This window comes from Bombus huntii, chromosome 14, assembly GCF_024542735.1.
Source record: "Bombus huntii isolate Logan2020A chromosome 14, iyBomHunt1.1, whole genome shotgun sequence".
NCBI lineage: Eukaryota > Metazoa > Arthropoda > Insecta > Hymenoptera > Apidae > Bombus > Bombus huntii.
Genome location: NC_066251.1, coordinates 5,845,549 through 5,869,685, shown reverse-complemented (window position 1 = coordinate 5,869,685; position 24,137 = coordinate 5,845,549). Strand labels below are relative to the sequence as shown.

The 24,137-nt window shown below is 33.6% G+C and overlaps 4 protein-coding genes and 1 long non-coding RNA gene across 11 annotated transcripts in view; 3 read left to right on the top strand and 2 right to left on the bottom strand.

Annotated features, from left to right (window-relative positions):
- The window catches only part of LOC126873110 (extracellular serine/threonine protein CG31145), a 93,070-nt gene extending 88,098 nt beyond the window's left edge, over positions 1-4,972 (top strand). The window contains exons 7-8 of one of the 3 annotated variants that reach the window (XR_007692307.1): positions 613-1,206; positions 1,395-2,315. Coding sequence is in view for 2 of the 3 variants with exons in the window: in XM_050633646.1 (XP_050489603.1) it covers positions 3,769-3,970 (202 nt within the window). In the remaining variant the exon portion in view is untranslated. Of the gene's footprint in view, positions 1-612; positions 2,316-3,768 lie in introns of those variants that run through there. The other 2 variants (XM_050633646.1, XM_050633647.1) reach the window with 2 other exon arrangements.
- Positions 4,973-15,532: 10,560 nt separating this feature from the next.
- LOC126873113 (signal recognition particle subunit SRP68) lies at positions 15,533-19,204 on the top strand. Of its 3 annotated transcripts, none has more exons than XM_050633661.1 (4): positions 15,533-15,672; positions 16,798-17,027; positions 17,353-17,690; positions 17,752-19,204. In XM_050633661.1, exons 2-4 carry the CDS (start codon positions 16,934-16,936, stop codon positions 19,045-19,047), a joined length of 1,728 nt encoding a protein of 575 aa, XP_050489618.1. In that variant the 5' UTR covers positions 15,533-15,672; positions 16,798-16,933; the 3' UTR covers positions 19,048-19,204. The 3 variants fall into 3 exon arrangements, with proteins under 3 accessions (XP_050489618.1, XP_050489617.1, XP_050489616.1); XM_050633660.1 differs by lacking the exon at positions 15,533-15,672 and adding an exon at positions 15,841-15,987; XM_050633659.1 differs by lacking the exon at positions 15,533-15,672 and adding an exon at positions 15,859-16,005.
- Positions 15,591-16,702, bottom strand: LOC126873120 (uncharacterized). Its single transcript, XR_007692311.1, has 2 exons — positions 16,120-16,702; positions 15,591-15,949 (listed from the first exon to the last, which is right to left on the bottom strand). It is a non-coding gene; the product is annotated as an uncharacterized LOC126873120 (long non-coding RNA).
- Positions 19,205-19,698: 494 nt separating the features above from the next.
- On the top strand, positions 19,699-22,233 carry LOC126873114 (uridine 5'-monophosphate synthase). 3 transcript variants are annotated; one of them, XM_050633663.1, is made up of 4 exons: positions 19,699-19,984; positions 20,140-20,316; positions 20,441-20,921; positions 20,988-22,233. In XM_050633663.1, the coding sequence occupies exons 2-4, from the start codon at positions 20,176-20,178 to the stop codon at positions 21,767-21,769; spliced, it is 1,404 nt and encodes a 467-aa protein (XP_050489620.1). In that variant the 5' UTR covers positions 19,699-19,984; positions 20,140-20,175; the 3' UTR covers positions 21,770-22,233. The 3 variants fall into 3 exon arrangements, with proteins under 3 accessions (XP_050489620.1, XP_050489619.1, XP_050489622.1); XM_050633662.1 differs by having other exon boundaries at positions 19,700-20,316; XM_050633665.1 differs by lacking the exon at positions 19,699-19,984 and having other exon boundaries at positions 20,170-20,316; positions 20,550-20,921.
- Positions 21,782-24,128, bottom strand: LOC126873118 (cytosolic Fe-S cluster assembly factor NUBP2 homolog). The gene is made up of 5 exons (XM_050633670.1): positions 23,656-24,128; positions 23,506-23,594; positions 23,134-23,355; positions 22,661-22,814; positions 21,782-22,587 (listed from the first exon to the last, which is right to left on the bottom strand). Exons 1-5 carry the CDS (start codon positions 23,764-23,766, stop codon positions 22,381-22,383), a joined length of 783 nt encoding a protein of 260 aa, XP_050489627.1. The 5' UTR covers positions 23,767-24,128; the 3' UTR covers positions 21,782-22,380.
- Between the last annotated feature and the right edge of the window lie 9 nt (positions 24,129-24,137).

The window sequence follows — 24,137 nt, the reverse complement described above, 5'->3', positions numbered from 1 at the left end:
TAAATGGTTTGAGAAAGATAAAATTTAATCGTTTGACACTTTCACTACTATTGAAATCTAATTTTCCGTCCCCAGAAGCGATACGCTCTTACATATCGTTACGTTCATTATTTTGCATTCTATGTTTCTTTATTAGAAATAGCATTGCTATCTCCTAGCTTCATTAATAATTATTAAGTTACCTTGAAAGTTCATAGAGAAATTAAAAAAAACTGAAGGTTATTCATTTCTATTGGTTTAAAAAAAATTTTTATTAAACAGTATGTGCAGATATACTACGGTATATGTATATATCGAATAGCTTTACGAATTTTCTTTCCAGAATCTTTTTACTTTTCCTTAATCTCACCAAATATCAAAAGTTTCCAATTTTTAGACTAATCCAATACTATTTAATATTCAATCCAATTATATAATAATAATAATCAATCAATCAAATCAGTGAATAACAATACCGAATAATTATCACTACATAATGTTGTAGTAGTAAATAAAACCAACAATACAATAGCTGTTTCAAAGCAAAATTATTGCGATAACTGAATAGCAGTGAAAGTGTGAATTATAATGTAATTGTATTTTAAAAAATTGTTTAAAAAGTATATGTTAAAGTTTCAGAAGATGGGATTCTGTTGGAGTTTCGATTCGGTAAATATTAAAAGGATCTGTCGTTCAGGATCATCAATACCCTCGAAGACCATAATCGTTCAAATGGTATAAAAGCTGTTCGATCAAGTCTTTATCCTTCTCTCGGCGAAGAGCAGCGTGCTTTTCTACGTTCCCCTGTGACATCGAGAAGTAGCCAGCCAGAAAAATACTTTTATCCGCGTGCTTCTTCCAGAATATGCCCTTAAGTATACACACAAACCCACATATACGGGGTGTCCCGTTGGAAAACCATTATATCAATCGATCATATGTAATCACCCAACATTTTCTTTACTTGTGCTTCTCTTCGCTTTTCTGTAAATCGTCGATAATTCAATCTCCAAGTGTGAAAAAAATTCTACTATCTAACATTAAAATTTAATGACACGGAGAAGTCGATAAGAAGGCTGAAGAAAAAAAGACTTTAAGACGTTTTTAGGTCAATCCACAACAATGAAAGAGAAGAATAAAATGGGATAAGAACTCGACCAACCGACCCAAGTTCCACAATATGATACAAAACTTGTACTAAAAAATCTCCATTCTCTACATAAACAGGTAAGAGAGAATAACTTTGATAAGATACAGACTTAGACATTGAAGAACTAGCCATGAATATCTGTCGAAGGAATCAGAACCAGTTCTGCAACTGCTGCAATCAGATGCTATTGACAAATCATTTGATATTTCTAGTAGTGCTGAAGATTAAATAGATACAGAGATAAAAATACTCTCGACTATTTCAGAGAAGCTCGATTATACTACGAACTCTCACAGCAGCAAGACGTAGAGGAAACGCAGAAGGGTATAAATATAAATACAAACCGGACACCAGTTTACCGAACAGACGAGACCAAGTGGTTATTACACGTGCGATAATTAGCCACACCAGATTCTTATCTACTTATCTACTCGACTTATCTACTTTCAAAAGAATCTGTAGCTGGATGTACCCTATGTAACCAAAATCTTGCAATGAAACACATTCTCTTCGATGGCGGTCACTTAGAAGAAATTAAAAAACAATTAAAAATAAAAAACAGTATCAACAAAATCGTGAACACGCGTAAGAATATTAATAATGTAATTTCATTCCTCAAAGAAATCAAAATGTATATTTGTTGTGTGTCAAATCGACACAGTGGTAACACATCAATAAAATGAAAAGATCAATAACTAATTTTACTCTTTGTCTTTCACATACATTCACACTGACTCTCCTTTAGAAATATGACGCTTCGTTCGCACGTCAGAGCCAATAAGTTTCAGGAAAATTGTTCTATAAATGTAGCCGAATAATACGATCTTTTATCGGAAAAGCGAGTCAGATTGACACGAGGAACGAATGAGAGTTAGAAGAAAACAAGTCTCGAAAGATTTCGAAAGATCCACGAAAGATCATCGATCAAACACCGCAAAAATGTATCTAATCCGAGACATTCCTGCTCAAGAAGCCTGAAAATCAAATAGTTCACCCTGTACATACGCCATAAGTACCATCTACGAGCCGTTTGCTTAGTCGATACTTTATTCATTGCCTGTTCCGCAAGGAAGAGCCAGATCCTCTATTATCGGACCGCGTCTCGAAATCTCGCAGGATGGTTCCAGCAATGTGGAAAATTTCAAACCGGAAAAATAATTTTTCCAACATGGGACAGGAAGGAAAAGATAGGAAGAAAGAAAAAGAGAGAAGGTGTCGCGGCAAAACGAAGGTGGGAAGTTCTCTCGATGATAGATAGTAAGATACGTGTCTTACCGCCGAACCAACTTCTAATTACGGGCATTTGCATTTTTATTGAAAAATTTCTGTCGCCTCACGCTCGAGCACGCTGATCAATGTGCCAGACAGTGACGAGACGAAAGAAGGAGAGAGGAAGGGGTCACGTTTTTAATCTTTCGAGTTCCGACGACTTCTACGTCCGTGGATTTGCATGTTTATTAAAAACGATCGAATTACTTTGATTCCCCGTGAATATTGAAAACCGAGGATCAACCGGGTCTTTCTTGAGAGAGGAAGGGAGAGAACAGTGGTGTGGTCTTTTGAAAGAGAATTTCGGCGACAGACCATGAACGAATTGTTCAAATATTCTACCACCTCCGTCCAGAGAGAAAAGATTTATCTTTGGGATTTTATTTTAAGCAGTTTGAGACCTAGAGCGTTAAGGTAGTCCTGTAAGGGTTTTCAAATTTGCTCTGGGTCTTTGCTCCGCAACGTTGCAATTTATCGTGTATTATTTAACTCTTGCGTTGGCAATCCATTTCTATTAGGTCGTTTATGTATTTTCTAAATGCTTCTTTCTCTTTTTTTCCTTCTAGACCAAAGAATTCGTTATCTTTCTGTAGATAAAACAAAGAATTCTTTGCTTCATATATAATTTTAAGCCCTTTTCTTTTACGTATTCTAGAATTATTTTTTACTTTCTAGAATCCTTTTTTAGGATTTAGTGAAGCACGGTTCGTTCGAAGTTGAATATTTCATGTTACGATCTAATACCGTTCCTTCTAAATTCTATTCTTCATACTTCGTATTAAAATTAAATTATCAAATAGAGTCTAGAGTACTATATTTATGAAATTATATTATCATACTTAATGGAATCTATGTTTTAGTATAATGAAATCTTATATAAATAACAAATTTCTATTAATGTGAAACGATCCGATAAGTAATGCGGTTTATTAAAATGATAAAATTCATTATGATAAAAGTATGATAAACGTGGAACTGAAAATTCAACAGAAAGGTAGTGAACGATTATAGAAGAGAAATTAGAGCAGAAGTTGGCGATTAATAATAATGCTTCATTGTTCGTTAATATACATTAGCTCACTAAAATATTCGAACATCGTGATTATCATTAAACTGTTATCATTTAAATAAACTCAAAAACGAGAAAGTAATATTTATTGAATAGATGAAACAAATCTCTATGTAGATTTTATTTTTTAATTATTTCGGCAGAAAGATATAAATTTGCCTAAACATCCACAGTCTGGCTGTAACACGTGCTTGAATGTTTTCATTGTAACATAGGAGTTCATATCAACGAGGAATAAGAGGAGAGAACTAAATCCTTTTATCGCCAGAAATTGAAACATTCCTTTCTTTTTGTTTCTCAGATTTCACAACGGGCCAGACCCCTTGAGCGAAGCGTTGCGAAGAAGCATGGCGAAGGATCCCGTGGCGCCAGTTCTATGGGAACCCCATTTCGCAGCCCTGGACAGGAGGGTGCGTGTGATCCTCCAAGCGATAAGAGACTGTGTGAATCGCGAAGACTCGAGTCAAGTCGTCCACGAGAAAACCGAAGACACTGGATCCTAGCCGTTTCGTGTGCCAGTGAAAAAGAAACTTCTTATTAACAGATACGAATAAGAAAAAAAGAACTAGCTAAGAAATTTTTAACGCTGATAGAGTGTAGTTTATTGTAAAGAGGACATGTGTAAAAACAAAGAAAAAGGAAAGAAACGATTAGTGAACAATCGAACGATAGCAAGATCGAAGACGATATATTTTATGGTTTTGGAAGACGCTTCTTGTCAAGTGAATCTTATCTTTGACAAGATACTTTGTTGTTTATCGATCAACGTTAATTATCAAATATTGTGCTTCGATTTGATTTGGTAGATTTTTACGAAATTGTTACTCTTGTTGTCTTCTAATGCAGAATAATGTTACTTTCTTTTATTCTATCCTTCTATTTTTATTCGAGAGAAACTTGTACAAAGAGGTTGTACATAGTGTATGTATTATAAGCGACGCACGTGAAAGAGAGTTAAGATCAAAAAATAAAAACGCTCTGCTTTCTGTGTATATAAGATTAAGGAAGGAAATCGATATCGCTTTTGTCAGGGCCGTGGATATTTTACAAAATCTGCGTTTTCATCGCTCAAGTCGACGGACGTGTTATTTCGGTCGGCTGAGAAATTGGTTTCCTTAGGATTCGTGGATCATTCGCTCAACGATGAGGTCCAAGGGTTGACGATTTATCGCTGAGTTTGTCGTTTACCTGGACGAGACGAACGATTTTCTGAGCCACAGTTCCTCGCGATGACACAACGCAATTCCTGCTCGGCGATCTAGCGTCGGACTTTTTTACGAGAATCCAGTTTTCACCTGCGAACAGAAAATTGCGTGAAGAGAGAGTGTGTTTTATCCGTGGCGAACGCTATGCGTGTGCGTGGAAGCAGCCTTTTTTAAAGTGTGCTTTTCGTACGCATGTACTACTGTGAATGTTCCCAAAGTGCACCTGTAACTTGTAAGTGTTTATTTTTTTTCTTTCTTTCTTGGGCTATGAGGAAAAGAAAAAAAGCTCTGTTGAACTAACCCTCGATGTATTTTCATTAGCATCAGTCTTCAGAATCATGGAAATCCCCTCCTCGTTACTTCCTTCCTTCATTTCAAGTAGTAATTCGTACTGTGGATCTTCTACATAACTTTCATTGAAAGAATTTTGACGAAGAATTTTACGTAATTATTAAAATTTTATCCGAGTATCATTAGACCATTTTTAAACTTGCAATTTTTCTCTCATTGCTATAAACACAAAACCTTTCATTCGAAATTTTTATGGAAATTCATATTTTTGTGAATATCGATAAAAAATGAAACCTAAATGTGCTTCAGGTATTTTATATATTTTTATTACATATTGCATTCTGTACAATTTCCGCATCATGAAATATTCCATAAATGCATAAAAATCCGCAGTCTATTAACAAAATATGTGCTTGATACAATTTCATTTCTACCCACTTTTGGTAACTCTGCAGATTAAACTTCGTCTTAAACAAACTAAGATAAATATAAAAAGTTTTCCGATATTAATTATGCACAATTTAATATTATAATGTCCTGGAAAGTTCCGAAACTTCTGTCCAGGACCTTAAATATCATGTTGAACTTGCCGTTTTAACAACGTTACCGATCAAACTATGACTTCCTCGCTCTTCATCGCGCTTAGAAGAAGTACAGAATTCTCGGCAGGAAGATATTATAAATTCAAGTACTTTCCTTTAAGTATACTACTAAAAGTACCTGGACACTTGCTTATGTTTATTAGCAATTTAACAACAGAATCATAAGTAAGAATTATCTGTTGGTAAAATGATGTATTCTTATTTTATTATTATATTATAACGCAATAAAATTGATTTTAACCGTTGAAATACTGCCATTTGTGAAAGTTAAACAAATTACGGAACAATTTTCCAACAAAATTTATAATAAAATTCTGTGAAGTTTCTTCATTCCCAGACTATCTGGGTCTCTAAGGTACAGATGCGATAAAGAAGATACTTCTTCCACATTTATAAATAATAGTCATTAATCTTTGAACTTTATAATTCAATCATCAATATGTAGGAAAATCCTAACGAAGCTTAATATTTACGGAACTTTAACGAGATACCTTAATTAATTGAATCATTAAAATTTAAATTTAACAAGTAGTGTATCCATCTATCGATTGCTCAATTTATATCTTTTATATATTTATGTAATCAGTTTATATATTCATACATTATATATTCTATCAATGTCCATATATTGCTACTACAAACCATCCAAAGTGTCTATATAAATTTTTAAATAACAGCGTACTTACGCTATTACAATTTTTACTACGATAGATACGAAAGATCGTTGAAATTAAAAGGAAGAAACGCCTGATCATTTTTCCGTTAACTCGGCGATTTTCTACGTATTAGCAGTATTCGAATTATTGGATTTCAGATTAAAGTGCATTAACCGATATTCCATCGTTCGGGAAAGAGACACCGGTAATGAAAGGAAAACAAAGCAACCGGGTAAAAATCAATTTTTCCCGGAGTTTCATTAAGCGAATCTGAAAGATTCAGGAGGTCTTTTAATTACGTCGTGAGCCAGAATTTAAGAGTTTCCAGGCTATCCGGCCTGGCAGCCTCCATTATTAACCACGTTCTCTGAAACGTTTTGTTTTCGTGCTACACCATGACTCGACTCTCCATCGAATTTTCAGTCCCTCTTTTCACAAAACTCATCGACCAATCGGTTTCAATTTCTTCTTCATTGACGACGAAGGAACGTAAAACGTTCACGAATATTTCCAGAGAGATTTTCAAGGACAAAAGATACTTGGTAGTGTGACTAATTTAAACTAAGCCGCAAAAATAGTTTGTGGAACGAGCGGCACGATATTAAATAGAGCAATTAAAAGTGATGACACGAAACGAAACACTTGTGGAAGTTGTCAGAAAAATGGGAAGCGACGTTTGAGGAAATTGGTACAAGATATTCTTAATAACTTTTGGTCGATCTAAAAAATTGTGGAAATAATCTAAAGTGATAAGTAATCTGTGCAAAATAATCTAAAGATTAAGAAAGTAAGTAATAATAATAATAAACAGAACAAGAGAGATGTAGTCTTCAAGAAAATAATTAAAAATTGAGCTTTTTTTTTAACTATCTACATAAAAATATGAATTTGCATAAATATCCGCGATCTAGGAATCGAATTTACTTCATTTTTCTTCATTTTTTGCAGAAATTAAAAATTTGAAGAACAGCGTTTGCTCATCGAATTATCATTTTCTCAAAAATTATTTACTTTATCGTCTTATTAATGTTTAACCTTCTTATTTTTTAAGTATAATAATTTAATTACGCCTTCGATTTATCCGTTAACAACGAAGAAGACTTGTGAATCGCGATAGACCAATCTTCAAGTAGCAAAAGATACAAAAATCATTTTATCAATTGTCATGCTATCGATTTTTCATCAAGAATGAAGAAAACTTGTAAATCATAATCGACCAAAGTCCAAGTACAATAAAAAGATAATGTCACTTCCGTCGATTTCTATGGCGTGAATCAACCCATCCATGAAGATATCTCCGATGGAACTTTCTTTACGACGATGATCTTCGCTGGAAATATTATTTTTCTGCGAGTGTTCTCCTCGAGATCGTTCCACGTGGCGATACAGGTCGACTCGTGTAAGTTCTAGGAAGCTGGCACTTTATTCACAATGCTGCTACCCTTATTCCTACGAAAGTTCGCCCTCCACGAACGAAGTTTCCGCCTTCACGTGCAAAGGTAAACGGCGAATTTTCGCGGAAGATCAATAAAACCGCGCGAGTAGAACTGCATCCATTCGAAACTTTCCATTTCTTACGCTGTCCGTGCTTTTAATCAAGATGCATTTACGAGAACGGATTATTAGATAATCGTGTCGGAAGTTTTACTTCGTTCAATGGTAAGACGAGGAAACGACGCTGTTGTAGGGTTTGAAAATATTTGCAGAGAGTTCGAAAATATTTGGAGGAGCCTGTGGACCTTCAAAGAATTAGGTAACAAAATTTAATGGCGCATTTAATATAGAAATTCGCTATTCTCTGTTCGTTTTAACTTTATAATTACGTAGAGTAGCTGACGAATGTATTGGAACATATTTTTATAGAAAGCTTTTATGCGTATTTTATTTATGTCATACAAAACTCCTTCAAACTTCGTTCTAATTGCAATGAAACGCGATAATCGTAATAATAATCATAACGATAATCATAACGATATATTTAAAAACGTTTACGTTCATGGAAGTTACAAGACATTTTGTAAATGCTGAAAGAATATTTCGACGATCAGTTGTCGATATACGTAATATTTAATGCAATCTTTAGCATGAAAATATTTGCTTACAACTAGAGTTGTAAACACATCTTGGAACTCGCTGTGTTCTCGCGAAAAAGGAGCTTGTGAAATTAAGTCATCCGTTTATTTTTTCGATATTCAACATTAATATTCGTATATTCATAAGTAAGCATATATCTACAATATTTCTCAAATTCCATTTTCTGTACTTAATTAACACACATATCTTATCATTATCATTGTATCATATTATATCATTATATTCATTACAATTACTATTCCTCACGTTACAACAACAATAAGAGTAAACCATAATTTGTATCATAATTTCATGTCGTCGTAAGCAAAGAAAACTCCACTTACAGGCGACTAATATATAAAACGTTACGTATGATAATTGGTCGTTTGTACCAGTTTCTTTCGTTTAACTTGGAAGCCACCTTATCAAATCTGCAGCAACTGCACTGGCAGAGTATCAAAGGGATTACAATTCAAAAACAATCGATTCTGTGGCCAAAGGAGCTCGTGTGGAACTCGGGATTCCAATCAATCTTGGTAGTCGTCTTAGGCGGCTTTAGCAAGTGGTTCCTGTAACCGACAGGACCGTAACACGATCTCAATCCCCCTTTGCAAGACGTGGAACCCCTTGCCACCGACATAGGGCTGGATTGGGAAGGATATATCCTGTTAATTACGCAATCTCGGCTTTGCCTATGACGTTAAACGTCCTGGCCAGAACATCTGTTTCCTGACAGCTCGAACTTCCCATCTAGACGAATGTAGATATCTCTATATCGTTCAACTCGACGATTCTCTAATCGTTCTTCTGATAAAGACAGAAATACTCAAATATAATATTCAAATATAATATTTATTCGATGAATAAATCTTGCTTTCTGTTGTTCTAAAAGTACACAGTTATACCGTTATATTATATTGTTGTATTTCCAAATTAATTTTCATTCCATTCCAATTTTTCCCAATTGGATTTTTTTTTTCAAGACTATAAATCATCGACGATCGATAGTGTGAAAACTCGAGTAAAAAAAGATTAAAATTGAAGATACATGAAGAATAATTGTATAGTGATATTGGTTACAACGTGTAGGATATGTTAATAAATAATTAAGATACGTTAATAATTAAGAAGAAATTGTTAAATTCGGGATAGATAATGGTACAGGAAAATATTGAATACATATATAGAAGGATAGCAAGGTGTATAAATATAAATCTATAAAATTTCTGTGAAGAATTGAACAATGCTTGTAGAAAACACTGTATTATTAATTTTTTTCCTAAATTTACACTACATTAATGCATAAGTTTTCTTTTCCTCCTGAAAAATTTGTTTTTGCACTTACAGTGTTTTTTTCTTTTTTTTTCTTTTTAATAAGCATTCTTCAATCATAAATCGGTTATTTTGACACGTCGTTTAATATTCCCCGCACAATAAACTCAATTTTTCGAAAATTCAATTATATCCACGTTAGCCTGGTATCATCACTCTCTCGAAATTAATCAGGAAATTTTGAAATTTGTTAAACTACAAATTGAATCCTCAGAGCAAGAGGTTGCAGACGAAGAAGAAATCGAAGAAAAAAGAGAAAAAAGAATCGAAGAGAAACGTGGATAATGTTTATCAGGGCGCATTGGACCGTGAGTTTTTCGCTGCTCCCCATAAATCAACCCCTTAATGTTCGTCCCTTTGTGATCTTCGACGACGTTCTCAACTTTCTTCTCACTGGGAGAAATGTTAGTCCAACAAACTTTCTGCTTTCTTCCTTCTCTCTTTTTTACAGTCTGATATAGATTTTTATTTGTCCGAGGGAAGAAAAGTCGCCCCTGGATAACTAACTACTATTTCATTTCATACCCTTGGAGTCAACAATGTCTACGATACAGAGATGTAATTGTATCGAACGATACTTCACGATTTTTCAACTAGTTTTGAAATGAGATATTAAAGAAATATTAAAGTATCCTACAATACTGTAATAGTATAATAATGATTGGACTGCGAACTTTTATACAAGTTCATATCATTGAAGACATGATTAAACGAGTAAAACTTTGGTAGAATATTGTTCTATCTACTTACCAAATAATATTAAATAATTACTAAATAATAGAATATTTCATATTTTTGGAACCAATAACATTTAGGAGATATAGTTGTTCCAAATGATAAATAATAGAATATTAAATATTATTAATAACGTCTGAATATTAAAACATTCTATAACATCAATAATGACAGCTAACATAATGAAGCATTTGAAACGTGAACATTAAATTATTCTATAATATTGCAATAAATCATATATAATGTTAATAAAATTATTCTATAATATTAACAATAATAACTGGAATAATATAATATTTTAAACTTGAATCGAGACGGGGAATTTCCAAAGAAGAATGTTGAAAGTTCAGCTTGAGAATCTCAACTCGATAGAAAGAAAATATACTTACGGCTTTAGAAACATTTTGTTCTTCGCAAATTCCTATTCTAAACAGCTTTCCCTTCAATCTGATTACCGTGATCGATTGATCTACCACATTCGAACTTTGCATATTCAAATACATCAAATCATTTATGAAGACGTTACTATATTGATATCTCACGCTAGTAACTAAACAGAAATCTTGTTTACTATCAGAAAATCCTATTCCAGAATAATCTAGCATTTCGTTTAAAAAATAATTTGTTCCCCTCTTATTGAATATTCAAATATCCAAAATTTAGCTTAATTAAATTCATAAGAAAATCCTCTAGATAAATTCAAGTATACTATTTGCTTTACTTTTATAAAAAGTACAATCAGTCAATTCTTCGCTGTCATCACCTATTCCAGTTTCACTTCAATTAGGAATAGTCTGCTTTCATATTCAAACATTTTACTAGTCGTAAATGTTTTGTTTAGCTTAATCAAATTTATAAGAAGATCCTCTAAATAAATACAAGTACTGTATTTGCTCTATTTTTGCAAGAAATACAGTCATGCAAGTCTTCACTTTCGACTAAGCTTACAATTCCAGTTTTCGTTCAATTGCAAGTAGCTACTTAGTATAAAGTTAAGTAGATAAGGTCAGGCGCTGATCAGACGTCGAGTCACGAGGAAACAAACTTGCGCGATTTCGTTCAAAGACACACGGCGTTTATGTTAACGTTCCAGCAATTCGTTGGAATGATTTCGCCACGATTTCGAGGTGTTTCAGGTTTATCCTCGCTGCAGGCAGCAAGCTGGCGAATTTCCACGCAGCGCGGCGCCGAAAACTTTTCGAAAATTGAGGAATACTCGGGCGGAACACACCTCTCCCGTTAGTCTTTCGAAAATCCAGCAAACTTTCATCTCCAGGGAGGATCATTGAGATCTCGCGACGCCTTGCAAATAATAACTTCCGGTAGAACGAACCTCTACTACTAATCTACCCTTTAGATCCATCCCATCGAGTTTCGTCCATCGATCCCGTACAGTTAACAATTTTTCCAAAATATTTGATATTGAATATTCGATATAGATAATATTCTACGGTATGTTACATGGATAATATTTTTAATTAAATTCTTCGTTCTTTCCTCTTGACGTTCTGGAAATTGAAATATCATATAGTAAAACGTTGAAGTTCCAATATCGTAACAAAGCATACATTTTCATGGTTTTATCGAATTCTTTCACCTGAACCTCTTGAGGTATATTGACGTATACGGGCGTATGATTAGTTTTTCTTCAATTTCAGAATAATTTTAAAAGACATTATCATTGTGAATAAATATTCCAAGATGTATAGAATATTTTCACGAGTATAAATCTTTCGATATTCAGTGTGTACACTGTCGATTACGAGCATTACAATACGCTATGATATTTGGTATATATCGTACGGTTTTCTCGGATTTTATTTTCTAATTATTTTAAACGCATCATGCGCGGTTTACAATGTAAAATGCTAAATAAAATACAATTTATTCTAGTTCGTCAGCAAGTGCGTGCGACTAGTAGATGTTCTAGTACTCGTGACAAGCAGTGTGCATAAATTATTTTCCTCGGAAAGGTACAAAATAGTGATATGGTGTTCTGTTGTTGTTTTAATAAATTCATTCTTTCGAATGTTAATTAAATACCAGAAAGTACCAGTGAAAATAATAAATTTGTCATTGTTCACGTATAGAAATGTTTTTTATCCAAAAATCGAAAAATGTTGATGTTACTCTAAAAATAATACACACACACACATACATACAGCTGAAATGTCGAATTTTTCTTCGTCTTCTCTAAAACTTGAAAAGTCATTGTCGTGTCAGAATAAAATGTCAAACAGCAGCTGAAAGTAACTTCTGATCAAAACTTTAGATGGACGATATATTATTTCGTAGATGGAAAGAAATAGGAGCAGCGAGATATCAAGTCCCTCATTAACCATTAATGTACACGTTATAAAAGTGGGTAATACAGTTCTAGTTTGGAATCAGAAGTCAAGGGAAAAATATCAAATTCAAATTCGTAAAACGCTTAAAAGAACTTTATTTCCATCTGCCTCTTTTTGCAAAATGGCGTATCGTTTAAATCTTTTCCACACAAATATTATATTATGTACGATATTGGAAAAATCAGAAATCTTTGTAAAATTATTTTACAATCTTTTAGGTTCCCCTTTAAAAACTGTAATGTTTTATGAATTAAAAAATTTATTAAATTAAATGAGAAAATTTCTCCCCTTTTAAATATTCTCCAATTAGTTCACTAAACCTTACCATAGAGTGTTTGAATCTCTTAAATGAAATCTCAACAAAGTTTAACTAAATCTATCAATTATATCTCGAATAAATATTTCTTCAAACTATAAATTATAGCCCCTGTCAAGTTTTACTTCCTCCCAGAGTCTCGAACGTTAACAAAATTAAATTTACCGATAAAACGAACGATAAAAAATCCAGAATTCCTCACCAACTCTAAATTACAATTTCTGTCAATCTTTATTCCTCTCCGAAGTTCCCTTAAAGATAAAACTTTTCCTTTATGTTTCCCAGCGCTCTGGTTCCTCTTGCCCCTTACACCATGGGAACCATAGTAATTTTGGGTTAAATAGTTTAATTGTTGAAACTTCTATTCAATTTCGTTCTATTGAAAATCAAAATCAAAAAATGTTAGATACAAAATACAATCAGGTATTTTAAACTTAACTAATTCAACAACGATTATGATACTCGTTATAATCTAACAATACTTTCGCTTTTTATGGTGAAAATTACATTTTTACGTAATTTCACGCGGATTCCATTTCCTTTTCACAGAAAGAAAATGCTAATTTCTTGCAGGCAACGATGATCGTTTAAAAGGACGATATATTAAAAAAGGATCTGAAAGATCGTAAGGATTGTACGCAGGAGCGCACGCAACATTTGAAAGGTGCAGTTTCCACAGGAATGTCGAACATTTGGATGGAATGCATTCTAACGCGTCGTTTACATAATCAGCAAGCACTGGCAGAAAGCAAACGATGTTTCTTCTTCGAATGGACACGTTCTCGTGCAAGTATCCCTTAGAAAATACTTTTATATACATCGCGTGATCATGCAGCTGCGTCTAGCTATGTTTTTGAAATAGTTATACCATAAATAGAAAGAAAGGTCGTAAGGTAGAATTAAATGGTTTATAATGAAGAATATGTTGGTAGTATTAGTAGCGTGACATAGTTCTCAGTAATGCTACTGTAAATTTTATATTACATTCTTTATATCACATTGCTCATATGTATGTAATAACTTGTCATATACACAATATATACGTTACTATTAAATAATGTACACATTTAAAGGAGTTACACGTGTAATATGGCAAAGGTTATAAGTAACACATACTACTAAGCTATAAAATTAAACGTAACGTAAATTATTGCATATTTTCTGAATTTCATTGAATGAATCAATACGTCGAAGAGAATTTTACAGTCATTTACCCTCGATTATTATCGCATCCAATCCTTCTTCCTCGCCATCTTCACAAATACATATACGAGGGACTAGAAAAGTTTCGTTCATGTTCACATCATCGATGGAAATAACCATCGAATAAATAGACAAATAAATTTTCTAAACAATACGAAAGATTCGGAAATAGCGTGAAATGACCAAGGATAATTATAAAAATCAGCTTAATTAAACAGAGAAACTATACTCCGGACGTTTGTCCTTGTTATACACTTTACCTATCTCTTTCTGTTGCCGCCCGTATCGTCTATCTTTGTCAAACACAATCACTGTCTCTTTCTATTGACGCTCATGCAGCCCATTCTCCTGGAACATCGCTGTCGCCATCTATTTCTATGGCCCTCTGCATTGTCTATAATAATTGAGCACTATCCCCCTCTCTTTCTACTGTCATCCGTGCAGCCAATTCTCACAGAACACTGCCCTACCTATTTGTATGACCGCTCGCATCGTCTATCCTTGTCGCACACAGTCTCTGTCTCTTTCTAGCGCCCATTGAATAATTCTTCCTTGCTGTATAATACCGCCGTCTTTGTCCAATGCTATGAACATACGTGTATATCCCTGTCCTTGTTGCACACTCATGCCTTCGTCGTCCCACTTGCAGCTAGCATCTGTCCTTGTCACACACTGATGCTATCCTTGTCTACGAACGTCTATTGTGTCGCCATCTACTATCCGTTGCACCAACTTAGGGTTTCGACATCTCCCACCAGATGGCGAAAAACATACTGGTATATACCTGTCCTTGTCGCACACTGGTGCTCTCCTTGTCTACGAACAATCCACGTGCTGTCATCTATTATCGGGTATACCAAGTTGCGGTTCCTACCGCTCTTGTTAGATGGCAGCACGTAGATCATCCTTAGACAAAGAGAGCACCAGTGTGCGACAAGGACAGGTATATACCAGTATGTTTTTCGCCATCTGGTGGGAGATGTCGAAACCCTAAGTTGGTGCAACGGATAGTAGATGGCGACACAATAGACGTTCGTAGACAAGGATAGCATCAGTGTGTGACAAGGACAGACGCTAGCTGCAAGTGGGACGACGAAGGCATGAGTGTGCAACAAGGACAGGGATATAACATACACGTACGTACACAGCATTGAACAAAGACGACGGTAATAAACAGCATGAATGGATTATTCAATGGGCGCTAGGAAGAGACAGAGACTGTGTGCGACAAAGATTGAGGATGCGAGCAGCTATACAAACAGGTAGGGCAGTGTTCTATGAGAATTGGCTGCAGAAATGACAACAGAAAGAGAGGGAAATTGGATACGATAACAGTCGAGGGTAAATGACGAGACAGTAAAATTCTCTTTGACGTATTGTATTATTCAATGAAATTCAGAAAATACGCAGTGATTTACATTATGTTTATTTTTATAGTGTAGTAGTATGTGTTATTTGTAAGCTATGCTGTATTGGATGTATAACTCCTTTAAATGCGTATATTATTGTATAATAACGTATATATTGTGTATATGTTAAGTTGTTACATACAGATATGCAATATGATATAAAGAATATAATATAAAATTTACATTTCTTTTACTGAGAACTATGTCACGCTTGAAAGTAATGTTTGCGGGTTGAAGAAATTTTTAGAATGCAGTCGTCCTATAATTATTCTCTGTAATGCTCTGGGATGTACTGACTTACCAATATTTTACCTGTTACAAACAGAAATGCCGGTTATATAACAAGAATGGTATAAAATATTAATAGTGTAAGATAATGCGAAGAATAATTACAGTTACTAATATATTTTAATTATTACAAAAATAATAACAATAGTGTAATATCGAAAAATAAGGATAGAAATTTTTTTTCGATTACTTACAATTTATTAATATTAAACTGAATATACAGATATAAATTGGACAGAGAACGATATTTATTTAACGGAAACTAAATGCAATACTCGTATCTATATCAAATAACTTTACAGTTATTTGATCACTCTCGTCACAACGAATCTAACACACACACACTCTCTCTCTAACAACTCTATCAATTCTCACGACTCTACTCTTCGACGACTCGAAACCTCTAACGACTCTACTCTTCGACAATTCGAAACCTCTAACGACTCTACTCTTCGACAATTCGAAACCTCTAACGACTCTACTCTTCGACAATTCGAAACCTCTAACGACTCTACTCTTCAACGACTCAATTAGCTCTGACTCTCGCAACACACTCGCTTTTCGACTCGCATACTCTGACCTCTGGGTCATCCGCCCTTGAAACACGAAACCGTCCTTCTGCTCTAACGTTGTTTCTTGTTTTTCTCATATCTCTGTAAGAACTAGGCGACTTTAGTCACATAGGCGCTCTTAAATGTAAATGAACCACAGAAGGACGACGTACACGGTTTTTTCTATTTTCAACCGATCTCTAATTCAAATCTATTCTATGATATTACAATAGTAATAATAAAAATATAAGTTTCATAATATTAAATATATATAATTTCATATTTGGTTAATTTATATTCATTATTATTATATTGCCATAGATTCGAAATCGCCGCCGGATAAAATAATGTTCAGATGTGAATTGTACCATTTCTACCAAGCAACAGCTATAGTTATTTTGTGATTGTTGAATTTGCGGTTGAAAAACTTGGTGAAAATTGGGTACGTGGTTATACGATGGTTGTCGAAGAAAAAAGTAGTGATTCGTTTAAGAAAAATCAAATAAACGATGACACGACACCGACGGAGCAGAAGACGTATTCGATGGAAAGTATCCTTTCCAAAAAGCTTTTTACTCACAAAAGTAGTTCTGTCAACGCCATATGTTATTTCCTAACCTATATTTGTCATTTCCTGTCTTTTTTACTTGCGAATATATGTCATTGTTAGGAATTACATTAAAATAATAACTTTCATAAATTTACAAATAAAAAGCTGTAAAAGTTATCTTTTTTCCATATACAGATTGTCTTTATTTATGTTTATTATATTATTGATTTCTTTTTGACATATTTGTGTTAATGAAGCATGATGTAGCAATTACTACATTTATATATCATCCGTGAATTATATGTTGTTACTTAATGATTGAATAGTTCTAAAAATAATAAAAGAAGCACAGCAACAACATGGGTTGAGGCATGGTGACTATCAACGATACCGTGGATATTGCTCAAGAAGGCTGAGACGCCTTAGAAAAGTTCTAAAAGTCCCACAAGGAGACAAGCGTCACTTTAAGAGGAGAGACATAACAGCTATGATGGTTACAGATGATAAATTTTTACAAGTTCCCCTAATGATGGCTGAACGTGCTTGGAGTTATGCTATGCAATTGCGTCAAGAGTCTAATACAGAGCCAAGAAAGAAGTTTCACCTGATATCAAGACTGAGGAAAGCTGCTACATATTCTTTACAGTTGCAAGAACTGATAGAGGTAACTTAAATTTTCCTATGTTAAAACAGATTGATTTCTCAATGGTAAATATATTTTTCAGAGTGTCAATTGCGATGCAAGGACAAAATTAGAAGCTCAAGCATATGTAGCATGGATACATGGGTCCCTACACTTTGAATTGCAACTATGGAAGAAAGCAATGGAGAATCTGAAAAAGGCTCAGGTGGTATATGGGAAGTTGGCATCTGCACTACCAGAATCTGAGCAAGTAATGTACAACGCTCGCGTCGAGGAGCTTGCTCCCAGTCTTAGATACTGTGCCTATAACATAGGAGATACCACTGCTATAGATGATTTAATGCAAATGAGAGGACAACTAAGTGGCGAGTTGTTAGCTAGTTTAGATTCATTGATAGCTCAAACTCGAGAGAAACAAATAAACGCCGAAGAAGTGACCTGGCGGGGCCAGTCCTGCGGTGTAGTTCCACCAAGAGCAGCTGGTCTTCTAATCGCCGATTCTAGACTAAACCAGACATTGGAGAAAGCAGCTACGAATCAAGCTAAGATTGATTTACTGGAAGCGCACTTGATAGATTGCAAAGATGCTATTTCAGCTGTAAGAGACTTATTCAAAAATGAGCTAAAAAATAAGGACAATGACAAGCTATCTCCTCCACAGCATTTAATTACATATTTGCAATACATCAGACTGTCTCGTACACTAGAAAGAAACTTAGCATTGATCAATGCAGCAGCAGAATCTGCTAAAACAAAACCACAAGATATCGTTCGGTTATATGAGGCAGCACTTCACAATCTTGTTGAAATATCACAGCTACAGGATGATGAAGAGTTTGTACGCGAGCAAGAAGCTAAAACAAAGGGATACAGAGCTTTTAAATGTTATTACATGGCACAATCACTAGCAAATCTTCACAGATGGAGAGAAGCCATGACCCTGTATCAAAGATCTACACAACATGCAAAAGATGCGCTAGAATATGGTAAAATACTTCCAGAATCATTGAAAGAAGCTCTTGAAAAGCTAGAAATTTCTATAGAAGGTGCCAAGTATACAGCACATGCACATAGCGTTCTAGAAGATGGACAAGAAGAGGAATCTGGTGTTAATAAATATACAAAAACAAAGAAACCGCTGCATGAACGTTTACACGAGTACAGAGAAGATAGTGCGCTTCTTACAAAACAACCTAATGTTTACAAATTGCCACCATCTATGCAACCTATCTCCTGCAAACCACTGTTCTTTGATTTAGCCTTCAATATGGTTGAATTCCCTGATCTGAGTGAGAAACTTGGTAACCAAACTAAAAAAGGAGGTCAAGCTGGTCTTACAGGATTTGTTAAAGGCCTTTGGGGTTGGGGTAACAAATAAAACAGGGGAAACATTCAAGAAACATTCAATTTTGGATATTATCGCACATAGTACGATAATGTATTTTTACCGTATTCAATCGGCTCGACAAAAACCGAGTTTTCTCTTATAACAACAGCAATATTGAATAATGAAAATAAAAAAGATATTATTAATATGTGCTTGATTTTTTATTAATGTTTAATTCCTTTATTCTAATCATTTGTTCATTATTTGAACAATTTTATATTCTTTTAAAATATTTTTCATTTAATTGAACAGGATAGAATTTTTTGTATGACAGAATAAGGGACCTTTAGTTTAAGAAACTGATTAAATACTTTCACGATTAAAATAGACAAAATTAACAGAATGAGGGACGTATCGCGATTTAATGATTACACGTTTTAAAGTCAACCTTTTCCACTTAAGTCAACACATAACATAGATAAACAATACTTTCAAAACAATTCGCGAGTCGATGGAGTAAAGGAACGTGAGTACTTGGTGTACGCACCCCGGACCTTCACCGACTTACTTGAAGATTTAGACCAACATGATAGGGTTTACGATGCATCGATTACTATTAAAGCAACTCATACCGGCAATTAGTTAATATAAAAATTCACTACATCGTAAACGGTTTCTCTTAAGTCATTTTACCTCTCTTAAAATCCCAGTTTCCGCGACCGCTATAAATGACAAAAAATCCCTACATTTTACTTATTTTTGAGACAATATTTTATAAATATTTTATTTTGAATAATAATTAATTTGAAATAATTTATTTTGAAAAAATAAGATTAACATCAAATCCGCGCGCGTTAAAGTTTGGATTTCCAGAAAATTATTTAATACCAGTACCAAATATTGTTTGTTCATTTGTTGATACGCATATCGTGAAGTAAAGTAAGAACGTGATAATTACGAATCACGAGATTACTATTTTATATTAAACGTAATTATTCTGTACGCCTTTTGAATTTATTTTTATATTAAGCGAAATTAGAAATACATTAGAAATAAAATACAAACTAAAAAGTTCTATAACATTAAGTTATATGATTAACCTTAATTACTAAATAATCTCGTGTTATCCTGTTTTTCCCCAAGATTAGTTGAATAACTAATAACAGAACTCATAATAACATGGATATTGAATTAGAACAATTGGCTATAAATCTTTTTGATATAGGAGCGTTTAAGTTTGGAGAATTTGTGACCAAAGTTGGTCTAAAAACACCAATATACTTTGATTTAAGAGTATTAGTCTCTCATCCAAAAATAATGGTAAGTTCTAATCTAATAATCTAATCTAATAATGGTAAGTACTATTGTTATAGTAATTACAATTATTTGTATGCATCTAAATGTAATAATTTATATTTGTTATATTTACATTTGCTATCTGCAGACTCGTTTGGCTAGAATGTTATTGCTATTTGTAGAAGAATGTCCAAACGTAGCACGAATTTGTGGTGTTCCTTATGCAGCTTTACCATTAGCAACATTGATTTCTATAGATTCTAATGTGCCCATGTTAATTAAGAGAAAGGAAGCAAAGACATATGGTACAAAGAAAATTATAGAAGGGAATTTTAAGCCAGGAGATAGTTGTGTAATTATTGAGGATGTAGTTACAAGTGGTAGCAGTATTTTAGAGACAGCAGATATCTTAAGAAGGGAAGGTCTAAAAGTAACAGAAGCTTTTGTGGTAATTGACAGAGAACAAAATGGTAAAAAAAATATAGAGAGTCATGGTATTTTGATGAGGAGTCTCTATACAACCACAAAACTGATGACATACCTCTTGAAAGCTAATAAAATTTCTCCCAAAATTGTTAAAGATGTGACTGATTACTTATTAATATCCCAAGCACCAATCATTTCTCCAGGTAAAAAGATATTTAATATATTTTAAGTATTAAATAATTTGAGTACTTCACCTTAAAAAATTTCAGATACACGATTGATGATGCCATTTCATATTCGTGCCAGTAGGTGCAAAAATGCAATTGGTTCTAAGTTATTTAATCTAATGGAATCAAAGCAATCCACTATATGTTTAGCAGCAGATCTAACTAAAGCAGATGCTGTTATAGAGTTGGCTGATTTAGTAGGACCACATATAGTGTTGTTAAAAACTCATGTAGATATATTAGAAGATTTTAGTGATAATTTCATCAAGCGTTTAAAAGAATTAGCTAAAAAGCATGACTTTTTATTGATGGAGGATAGAAAATTTGCTGATATCGGCAATACTGTATGTTTACAGTATGAAAAAGGGATTTACAAGATTGCCCAATGGGCAGATGTCGTTACGGTGCACGCGATCGCAGGTCAAAGTATCATAGATGGCTTCAAAAATAGTTTAAAAAACATAAGCGAACCTCGTGGTCTATTTATCTTAGCAGAAATGTCCTCCAAAGGAGCACTGACGATTGGTGAATACGTGCAGAATGCTATAAATATTGCACAAAATTCGGATATAATAGTTGGAGTTGTTTGTCAATCGGATATTTTCTCGAGTCCGGGACTTATTCAATTGACACCTGGTGTAAAAATATTGAAAAGTTCCGATGACTTGGGACAGCAATACAACACTCCAGAATCTGTTGTTAATTCTGGAGCTGACTTAGCTGTAGTGGGTAGAGGTATTACCGAAGCGGAAGATAAATTGGCTGCCACATTAAAATACAAGGAAGAACTTTGGACAGCTTACATAAAACGAATAACTTCGTAATAAACATCAGACTAGGGGAAAAATATATTTTTTTATTTTCGAATATGTATACAACAGTTAAAAACCGTAAATAATTGAGTAACACCGACTTTAAAAAAAAGATAAGTAAATAGAGCGATGCACAAATTTCGATGTATATACATTATATAATAGTACATTAATCTATTCACATTTTTGTACAAAAGCTTTAAAGTGTATTTACTTGTTCCCATTAACAATGATACAGGATTACATGTACACATATGTATATCCTTTGCAATGTGCAAGAAACTCTTTATATTTCCTATAAATGCTGCCATATAAAAATCGTTATATTTATACATGTTCACTTTACCTCTTTTGTACAAAATGCAATTAAATGAACCCCTTGCGATCCTATATATTATTTGTATGTAATGCAGATATTTTACATTTTCGTATATCTATTATAATGTCATGAAATTATATTTTTCATCAAAACTTAAGTGTTCTTGTCTTCAAATCAATTTACCTTATTTAGTCTTAATAGGAAATAAAAAATGCGATAGTTTGCAGAGGGCCAAACTTAATTTTGTCATCACGAGCAAGTACTGTATTTCACTGGGAATGCCGTGCATACGAGATCAAATTTTTCATGCCTCCTTGCTCTGAGTAAGTTCTTCGACTAGTTTTCGGAATACTTGCGCTACCTGGCTATCAGGTAATGTTACCAGAACACTTTGGCCAGTTGCTGCTAATTTCCCAACTTGTGGATCTATAGGCACTTTTGCTAAGAATGGAACATTCACCATTTTTGAAAGAGCTATTCCTCCACCCGCGGAAAATATATTTGTACATTCCTAGAATTAGCATTCCTTGTAAATTGAAATAAAAAACTTGCTTTTATAATGTATGACAATAGTTTATACTAACTGAACATGATGGACAGACAAAGCCACTCATATTTTCAATAATCCCAAATATATGGATTCCAGTTTTCCTACAAAATGTTATTTCTCGTAAAACATCATCTACTGCAACTGCTTGTGGGGTGGTTACTATCAATGCACCATCGCATTTCACATTTCTGAAAGCACAAAAAGCAGAATATAATTAATTCTCATTCTGATACATCATTATATGTTATATCCTCATTAACATGCATTCAAACAGAGTGTGTGTATAAGCTTATCAATCTCATGACTAATGCTTATCTAACAAGAAATACACTTCATTTGAATGTCACATGATGATTAATCATAGTCACATGTGAGAGTCCAAAAGCACATGACAGGAGTATTACAAATCTATGGAATATTTTTGAAATTCTTTTCACAATTAATATGACACATAACATTTGAGTATTTAACTATCTCACTAATACTTAAGTAAGTAAGAAATCTTACCTTAAGTTTTCCATCACTGTAATATGTTCATCCGAAGTTCCTGGTGGTGTATCAATAATTAAATAATCAATATCTTGCCAAACAACATCAGTCAAAAATTGTTTAATCATTCCAGTTTTTTTTGGACCTCTCCAAACAATACTCTCATCTTGATTTTTTAATAAAAATCCTATCGACATGACAGCCAGTTTTTGCTCTTTATCTGCAAATACTGGTATCCATCTATGTAATAAAATAACAATAACATAAGTAGATAATAATATTTTGTGAAAAATATATTCAAACACGAAGAAAATACGTAACAATCTTTTTAAAAAATTTACAAAAAATTTTCCAATTTTTATAATAAGAAATGGTAATTATATTTAATACCCATCGGATGATTGATGAACATCTCTGCCTTCCAAATTCAACAGATAAGGCACACTAGGTCCGCAGAGATCAACGTCTAACAAACCAACCTATAAAATTTTTGATATGTAAGCAATCTAACCTACAATTCAAAAAATTTTTCAAACTTACTCGAAAACCCGACTCTTTGAGCGCAAGTGCCAATTGTGTGCTGATTGTTGATTTTCCAACACCACCTTTACCAGAAAGCACTAATAAAACATGTTTGACACCTTCCAACATTACGAAAAGAAATACGCAAACACCACCGGCGATGTAACCTCCACGACAGTCGGTCGCGTTCTGACAATTTTTGTTTTCTATCAATTTGACGTGGTTCCAGTCAAACGAGAATTTTTTCAACTACCAATTTTTCTTGTCTAAAATGCAGTCCATTCAAATTCATACACACTAAAGATAAAAAATTTTTCTATTTCGTTCATACATCTCATAGATATAAAATATTTATTTTTTAGTAATCATGCATTTAAGTTTGACGATAATGCAAACATTTTGAGTTGCAAAATTTATCTGTTTTTGTATGAATACATTTCTAAAAATAAAGGAACCATTAACTGTTAAGTAAAAGTTCGGGAATTCTATCGCCACTGAAC

Bases quoted from the DNA above. Each gene is read 5' to 3' on its own strand.
- LOC126873113 (XM_050633661.1), top strand. From the start codon at position 16,934: ATGGTTGTCGAAGAAAAAAGTAGTGATTCGTTTAAGAAAAATCAAATA. The intron at 17,028-17,352 runs GTATCCTTTCCA...ATGATTGAATAG, and splicing joins GAAGACGTATTCGATGGAAA to TTCTAAAAATAATAAAAGAA. The intron at 17,691-17,751 runs GTAACTTAAATT...TATATTTTTCAG, and splicing joins AGTTGCAAGAACTGATAGAG to AGTGTCAATTGCGATGCAAG.
- LOC126873114 (XM_050633663.1), top strand. From the start codon at position 20,176: ATGGATATTGAATTAGAACAATTGGCTATAAATCTTTTTGATATAGGA. The intron at 20,317-20,440 runs GTAAGTTCTAAT...TGCTATCTGCAG, and splicing joins TCTCTCATCCAAAAATAATG to ACTCGTTTGGCTAGAATGTT. The intron at 20,922-20,987 runs GTAAAAAGATAT...AAAAAATTTCAG, and splicing joins AGCACCAATCATTTCTCCAG to ATACACGATTGATGATGCCA.
- LOC126873118 (XM_050633670.1), bottom strand. From the start codon at position 23,766: ATGTTGGAAGGTGTCAAACATGTTTTATTAGTGCTTTCTGGTAAAGGT. The intron at 23,595-23,655 runs GTAAGTTTGAAA...AAAATTTTATAG, and splicing joins TCAAAGAGTCGGGTTTTCGA to GTTGGTTTGTTAGACGTTGA. The intron at 22,815-23,133 runs GTAAGATTTCTT...TTGTGCTTTCAG, and splicing joins ACAGTGATGGAAAACTTAAG to AAATGTGAAATGCGATGGTG.